This window comes from Argentina silus (assembly GCF_951799395.1).
Source record: "Argentina silus genome assembly, chromosome: 4".
Taxonomy (NCBI): domain Eukaryota; kingdom Metazoa; phylum Chordata; class Actinopteri; order Argentiniformes; family Argentinidae; genus Argentina; species Argentina silus.
Window position 1 is genome coordinate 19,719,556 of NC_139658.1, and position 8,710 is coordinate 19,728,265.

Here is an 8,710-nt window from a genome sequence, read left to right on the forward strand (position 1 = left end):
ATTCATGGAATAAGGCAATGGGGTTTGTTAAGAACTTCGGCTAAATATGTGAAGCCTACTTGAACCATAACTTATGGGGTAGATAGGCTAAATCTTAAGGCTCTTATATTTCCTTCAACTCAGACTGTCCTCCCGTTCCCCCGATGTGGGCGCCTGTCCCGTCTCGTGAGGGGTGTCTGTTGAGCCCTATTTAATGAGCTTAATTGGGTGCAATGAGCGCACGCCGGACGCCAGTATCAGCTCGCGGATGTATGAATGGACGAGGGAATGGCGCAAACACCTGCTCACGCGCAACTCCAAGCTGTCACATTCGGTTAGGCTCATCGAGCGCGCCTCTCCATCTCTCAAAAGTTGGGTTGCTTTATGAATTATAATGTATAGGCTATATCTTTCGCACAACACAGCCACCTGATGAGGTCTACAAAAAAACGTGATGTAAAACAGATGAGAATTATGTAAATGTATTTAAGGTTGTCAACGCATCCCATAGCCTAATATTGGCTAACGTGGCCTATCGATGTACTTTTTTTTTTACATGCTTAACCTCCTGAACACACAGAGAGAGCGACGAACGCATGCGGGGCCAGGAACGTTTAATGACTTTGGCCACGCGCGCGCTCGAGCGCAGATGAATTGGATGCGGCAGGATGACTGCGGGAGGAGGAGCCAGTTGAAGACTAAAACCCCGAGCCCCCGCCGCCCGGCAGAGATACGATCTGTGATGGAACACTGACAACAACTCTGCACAGGGAGCAAGGACGCCAGAGAAAAAAGTTTTAAATTGACTAGTTGATGGAAAAAACATTCTAGGCATATTCCCCTTAGAAAGGAGAAATATTGCCTGCTCTACAGCCATCAGTAGCCTAACTCGCAGGAGGTCCTTGAAGCGTCGTTTCAAATCAGGTAGGTCTAAACTTAAATCATTTTTCACAGTTGAATGAATTTCTCCAATATTTTATTTCTATTTGTGTGACAATTCATGTAAAATGCCCGTTAGAGTCTACTTATATATAGGGCCTCACGAGTTACACCTGAGGCAGTGCTCAGTAACTGGGTTAAATAAGAATGAATAACATAGATCGCCTAAGCAAATATCGTACAGCAAATGAGGCAATCACTGTAATACAAACTGGTAATTATACTTTTAATTACTTTCCAAAATTCACTGAGCCTAATCGCAATAGTGAATAGTTTCAAGTAGGTTGATTATTTCAGAAAAACACATACTGTAGCCCTATGCGAGATAACCAACTATGTTCCAATTCCAAAACATTGCCCCACTGCGAGACATTGCCTAAACACACTTCTATCAATAGATGGAAGTTATAATGTGCAAATTAGGCCTAGAAATTTGGCAGAATTCTCGAATGATAATAGCCTATAGGCTACATCTTCACCACTTCTGTCTGAAAATTATAGGATAAATTTCATTTTGTAGAAGGCAGAGAAATCTGAGCAAACTAATCACGCTGATGGAAACTATCACAAAACACAAAACACAATTGGAGAGTAATATTCCTGCGCATTTATTCTGAGTTCTCTGTCACTGATCCGGGAATATGGTCTAACCTTGAGTTAATCCCATGGTCGCTGCTTCATCCATGGAGCAAATCCCGCAATGCCCCAGATTGAGAGTGCATCCCGGCGCGGCGACCTAACAGCGTGGATTTACAGAGTTTAGAAGTCCCCAGCGATCAAGTCTCCCCCCGGATTAATATCGTCTATCTAAAACCCTTTGGGAGGGGGGGGGGGGGCGTGCGAGGCGGATGGGTTTGTTTCGGGGTTGCAGTTGTAGCCTAAAGTCTGAGTATAAGCAACAGAGTTTGTGATGAGTAAAGGTTTGTTCAAGATCTTCATGTATGAAAGCACAGCCAGGACTGATCCCTTCATTAGTGAAAATAGACACCTGTAGCGTTGGACGCGCGTGAGCTGTCCTAAGGGCACTGGGAGCTGTCCTCATAAACATGGTGCTGAACCGGCCGGGATAGAAATACACTCGTTTGTCACAAATATACTGCACACAGTTCTCATATTTTTGTGACAAATGATGGAAGTATTTTCTCCACAATCGAAAAAAATCGTATTCAGAGCCATTTCTTAATGATTTGTGACAAGTCTGGCTTCTTAAACTGAGGAGATAATTGATTAGGGACCTGAGTAGAATAAGTAGACTAGTCAAGGCCAGCACTCACCTTGAGGTTATTAGAGTAGTCTGCACAAAGGTCACTGGGCCTCCATGGGATTAGACTGCTATAAATACACTGGACATCAAGACCACGATAGGGTCAATGGGATGTCCAAACTTAGTCGGAGAAAAAACATGCTACACATGATGAGTAGTTGCTAAGCTTTTTATCATACGTAACATTCAAGCAATGTTAGCATTTCATACAGTTCAGGGCGAAAGAGAATCCAAAACAGCCTTATGAAATTAAATATACTGTTGAAATAGTTTCCAGTTGAGATGTCTTCAAAAATATGTGTGCTTATATGAGCATGTCTGATGGAGCTGTTCTGTTGCTTACAGGACACTATGATGGCCAAGCCATACGGGAGGCCAGGCGAGGGGACGGAGCTGGTCAGCTCTCTGGAGTGGATGGATGAGGACATAAGCTCCCCAGACGGAGACGCACCAATCTCATCGCACCGCTACAGGGCCGGCGGGATGGGCCACATGGGCAAGGAGCTGGGAAGTGAGGACATGGAGGAGGATGAGGAGGAAGAGGAGGAAGAGGGCCAGGGGGACGGGAGCGGCGTGCCCAAACGCAGAGGGCCCAAGAGGAAGAGGATGACGAAGGCCCGGGTGGAGCGTTTCAAAGCGCGGCGCACAAAGGCCAACGCCAGGGAGCGCTCACGCATGCACGGGCTCAATGACGCCCTGGAGAACCTACGCGCCATCATGCCCTGCCACTCCAAGACCCAGAAACTGTCCAAGATCGAGACCCTGCGGCTGGCCCGCAACTACATCTGTGCCCTGTCAGAGGCCCTGGAGGGGGGCCAGTCCACAGAGAGCAGGGCCTTCATGGACACCCTGTGTAAGGGGCTCTCTCAGCCCACCAGCAACCTAGTGGCAGGCTGTTTACAGCTGGGACCATCCCCCATTGGTGGAGAAAGGTCTGATGACAGGCATGGGGGGAGGGGGGGTCCCACCTTACTGGGTGGGGTCGGGATGGGGGGGCCTATTAGCTACTCCTCCCCAGGCCTGCCAAGCCCCCCCTACGGGACACTGGACTCCGCCCACCTGCTCCACCTGAGGGGGATGAAGGGAGGTCCTTATGAAAGCCACTCCCCAAGCGACTGTAACGGTGGTGGTGTGGGCACTCCTCCCTATGATGGCCCCCCCACGCCCCCCCTTAGCATTGGCAGTAACCTGGTGCCCAAGCAGGAGCCCTCTCCCCACTACCTCCCCCATCACCACTACCCCCCCTCCTCCATGGGCCTGACAGGACACCAGGGACAGGTCCTGTATCAGACAGCCCGCTACGACGTGCCCCTGGAGGTGCCCTACGACTCATACCACCCACCCCACATGGCCCCCCCACAGATGGGTACGGTCTACGGGGACTGAGGTGGGCCTGGTACAGAGGGTAGATTCTACTCTTCCCCAACCCAAAAGCCATACTGCCCGTATTTTGCTCTCTTTGCTCAATCTTTACCAGTGACAGAAGTGTTGGGAAAAAGCAGACTTTGATATGAGAGACCCATCTTGGAACAGAACACTGTGAAACCAGCCTATCTTTGTGAACAACTGGGTAGTTATAGTAGTAGAATGAGGACTGTTGCTTACATTTGTGTGGTGCATAAGTACTGTCGTAGGTTTGTGCTCAACACTGTACAAATCAGCTTACGGTTGACTTGAAACATTTTTTTGAACCACTTGTTTATTTTGTGGAATTGATCACCAAAATACTCCGCTTGGATACGGCAACCACATCATAACCGATGACCCAAGCACTTCTGGTCAGCACGAGGAACATGACACAGATCACCCACATCAATTGAAATACATTTATTTATTATCTTATTTAATATTTATATGAACTGTTAGTTATGTTACGTATTTTTACTTGTTTGTTCTTTGCCTTCTCTGTATGTGTTGTCTTGGTTACACTGTTTACCACTCAGTGTGCCTGTTTTCTCTTCTATGTTGTCACTGTTTTCCTGTTTGGCACTTACAATTCTTTACCATTTTGAGAGTCATGTAGCAGATTTTCAGGGAGTAGGGTCTGAGGAGAGGAAATAGGAGAGGCTGTTGTATTGAATATGCCATGTTTATATTCAGATATCTAGTCCATAAAGTAAACCTATGCTAGATAAAAAATAAAAGAAACACCAAATATGATCATCATTTGCAAATGATTAATAATCAAATCCATGTCATCTCATTAAAATAAATATTAATTATTCAAATGTATCTATGGACAAATAATTTGTGTTAATATTATGTACATTGTGTTCTGTTCGGATACTTTCTCTCCTTTGCCAAATGTAAAAAATGCAAATATTTCCCCCCAGATGCAAACTTTTGATTTATGTTTTTGAACAAAAATATTTTAATGCATTAAAACTATTTAAACAAAGTATTTCTGTGTCAAACTGGGATTGTTTGAGTCTTAACGATTAAGCTAGTTAGTCTGGTTGTACCATGGCAATGATATAAGTGTTATTTTTACTCCCAATAGAGAGTCAGGGAACAATGATGGCAATTATGGTGTCTGTGAGAGTGTCTCTGTCTGTGAGAATATGGAAAGATTTTGAGACAAACAAACACACACACACACACACACACACACACACACACACACACACAGACGCACACACACACGCACACACACACAAACACACACAAACACATATGCACGCACTCACACACATCAACGTCAGAGCTCCTGTTTCTCCGATCCCTAGAGGATAGAGAGAACGAAAAAAGAGCAAGAAAAGCAAGAAACTGAGACAGACATGAAAAATGATGTGCATAAAAGAGAGTTGTGTTTCTAAATGGCCTCCGAGGGTCCATTGTAAACGCAGCCTGTTCTTTCTCTTGACCCCTGACCCTGCATTGTGGTGGGCTTGCTCACTCTAGCAGGAGGGACAGCTGGGAGAACAGGGGGAGGGACATCTCTCTGATGGACAGCTGGGGTGGCCAAAGGCAGGGGAGGGGACAGTGACAGTGTGAGCTACAGCTCCTCTAGCCCCACCTCTGAACAATCCCATTCCTCTTCAGTACACATTGGAATGACATCTAAATTTACACGCACATAGACACACATACATGCACACACGCATAGAGACACACACATGCACACACACATAGACACACACACATGCACACACTCATAGACACACACACATGCACACATGCATAGACACACACACATGCACACACGCATAGACACACACACATGCACACAAGCATAGAGACAGGTGGAAGAACGAGATGTGCCTAGAGAGTGCTCTTCTCATTAGGCAAGTGTTCGTGTGTGTGTGTGTGTGTGTGTGTGTGTGTGTGTGTGTGTGTGTGTGTGTGTGTGTGTGTGGTTGTTTTTGTTGTTGGGAACATATCATTATTTGTGGTTCCCATAAAGACAATAGAGTGTTTGTTTGGGGATTAGATTACATTTGATTAATTATTCGAGCAAATCTGGGCACGCCATTGGTCAGAAGCTATGAACTGCAAAAAATGTGCACCAATTGACGCTGTCACCTACTGAGAAACCCATATGAATTCCATAGCAGCCTACAGTCATGATTATATACAGACAGACATTGTCAGAGATCTCTGCTCACATACAGTAAGCCTTCTTCCTGTAGAGGCACATGTGCTCTTATTCAATTGCCCTGAGGGTGGTGGTGTGTGTGTGTGTGTGTGTGTGTGTGTGTGTGTGTGGGTGTGTGTGTGTGCGCATTGGGGGGGTGGGGGGGCTGACTGACCTATAGCTCCCCCCCCTGGAGAGAGAGGGAGAAAGAAAGAGAGACAGTTTCCATAGTGTGTCTCTACTGTTTCCTGAGAGACATGACACTCACTCACGGCCGAGTCCATCTGCTCTCTCCCTCTCTCTCTCTCTCTCTCTCTCTCTCTCTCTCTCTCTCTCTCTCTCTCTCTCTCTCTCCCTCTCTCTCTCTCTCTCTCTCTCTCTCCCTCTCTGTGTGACTGTTGTGGGTTGACATTTAGAGTGTGGATCACACATCTATCTTGCGACATACTAATTCCTGCCAATGAAAGACCATACAGAAAAGCACACAGAAACCTTTGGTGATTTCTCCAATGACCGACCAATGACCAGCACTCCTGAAGCCAAATTGCCCGCCTCCTCTACTTTCCCATATCTCTTCCTCTCAATCTCTTCCTCTCATGTTTACCCCCCCCCCACCCCCCCTCTCTCTCCCCTCAACTTCATCTCTCATCTTTCTCTTTCTATCTTGTGGTTTAGCTAAACTAATCCATTGGCTGCCCCCCCCCTCTTAATGAAAGGGTGGATGTGTGGAGGCTGGATTGCAGGATAAAGGTTTGTGATTAAGAAGGCTGCCCTGACTGTGCTGGGAGGCTTTCCTCGCCGAGGCTAGGTTGTAATAATCCTGTACTATTCAACCGAGGTCAGTATTCACACACGCATGCATGCAGGCACGCACGCAGGCACACACGCAGGCACGCACGCACACGCACACACACCCGCACCCGCACCCGCACCCGCACACGCACACGCACACGCACAACTATATTTTCACAGTATTATGTCAGAGTGTGTGTGTGTGTGTGTGTGTGTGTGTGTGTGTGTGTGTGTGTGTGTGTGCAGGTCAGGGGGTGTAGGTGCGGGTTGAGAGGGGGGTTTAGAGGGTTAAAGAGCTGTGGAAGGTCTGTGGGAGTGGGCGTGTTTGCCCTGACCTCCCTGACCTCCCCGCCCTTCCCCGCCCCACCGTTCCTCCACTACAGAGGCCGACTAAGAGGAAGAGGAGGAGAGGATGGCCAGATGGGAGGCCGTTACTGACAAGGTAGAGAGGAGAGTTACAAGAGGGCCTGAAGGAGAGGGGGAGTAATGTGAACACACACACAGGAGGGATGAGAGAAAGAGAGGAAAAGAGAAGAAGGGACACTGGAGATAAGGCAGACATAGCGCGTTTGAGAAAAAAGAGAGAGAGAGAGAGAGAGAGGGAGAGGGAGAAACAGAAATAGAAAGAGAGAAACACTAAAAAGAGTTAGTGAGAGGAGAGATTCTATCAAAGAGGTGGAGTTAGTGAGAGGAGAGATTCTATCAAAGAGGTGGTCCAGAGCTCACTCTGTTTGTCTACCCATCCTCTGTACTCGTCTGAGACGAGACCACCCACAGGGAGGTCAGTTTGCAGAGGTCACGAGGGGTCACCCGTGGTCAGGGGTCATTGGTGGGAACGGTCAAAGAGCTCCACGGTGGCCACTCACTCACTCCACACCATAAACCCATGTACCCATGACTTGTGCCTGGTACAGTAGCCTCTATAATATTTACATCAACAAATGTGCAATCATTCCTATATTAATGTCGGCTCAGTATTAGATAATGTTGGAGGTTATGGATGAAATGTCCATAATCCTGATATGAACGCTGATGGACATCTCATGCTTGACTTGGCTTGGGAGAAATATATTGCTTTGTTTTTACAAGGATTAGAATAATCCCCTGTGTGTGTGTGTGTGTGTGTGTGTGTGTGTGTGTGTGTGTGTGTGTGTGTATTTGTGTGTGTGTGTGTGTGTGTGTGTGTGTGTGTGTGTGTGTGTGTGTGTGTGTGTGTGTGTGGGGGTAGCAGGGGGTGAGTATGCGTGTGTTTTCTCCTATATTTGTTTCTTTGAACTTCAACACACATTGTAACAGAGTCAACATTTGATTGACTACTGATCACTCTGATCTGTCTGAGGCACTGATCAGTATGTGAGAAAATGACAGAAGTAGAGGGACTTAGGGTTGAATGTGAGGTAGTGAAGTTATAGGGGGTAAATTATGGGGGGGGAGGGGTAGGGGCAGCAGATGGGGCACAAACAACGTGTTTAGGGGCGTCTTTGTTCATAAATCTGTGTGAAAGTTTGGTTTCGGGACATCTGCCATTTCCTGGGTGTTCAAATGGCATCATATACACAGATGACTGTCTGTTATGATGGGACACTACCACCTGAGGATGATCTATGATCATAAACATCATAAGTGTAAACATACATGATACAGTACATAGCTTACCCATAAGTCTGTGTGTGTGTGTGTGTGTGTGTGTGTGTGTGTGTGTGTGTGTGTGTGTGTGTGTGTGTGTGTGTGTGTGTGAGTGCGTGTCTGTGTGTGCATGTGTGTGTTGTAAGGGATAAAGCCGTATTAAGCAGCTGATCAGAGCTCAGTGTCCGAATCGTTGCATTAACACACTAATCCTGACGGGAGACGAGGGGCAGGAGGGGCAGCTCCTCATCCTCTCACTGGAATAGACAATATTATGCACTCATTGTACTTAAATACAGTCATAACAAGGCTTTAGAAGTAAGTGCTTTTACACACTCACAATCATGCACACGTGGATGTGCACGCGCGCGCACACACACACACACACACACACACACACACACACAGACACACACACACACACACACACACACACACACACACACACAGACACACACACACACACACACAAACAACAACAACAACACACCACAAATAATAAACAGGAAGAACAGACAGTAATACAGGCACATTAA

General features: G+C 46.8%; 1 protein-coding gene across 1 annotated transcript; it reads left to right on the top strand.

The window, feature by feature from the left end:
* Positions 1-2,533: 2,533 nt before the first annotated feature.
* On the top strand, positions 2,534-3,568 carry LOC310803927 (neurogenic differentiation factor 4-like; the record flags this gene model as incomplete). Its single annotated transcript, XM_083668897.1, has 1 exon — positions 2,534-3,568. One exon carries the CDS (start codon positions 2,534-2,536, stop codon positions 3,566-3,568), a length of 1,035 nt encoding a protein of 344 aa, XP_083525023.1.
* Positions 3,569-8,710: the final 5,142 nt, after the last annotated feature.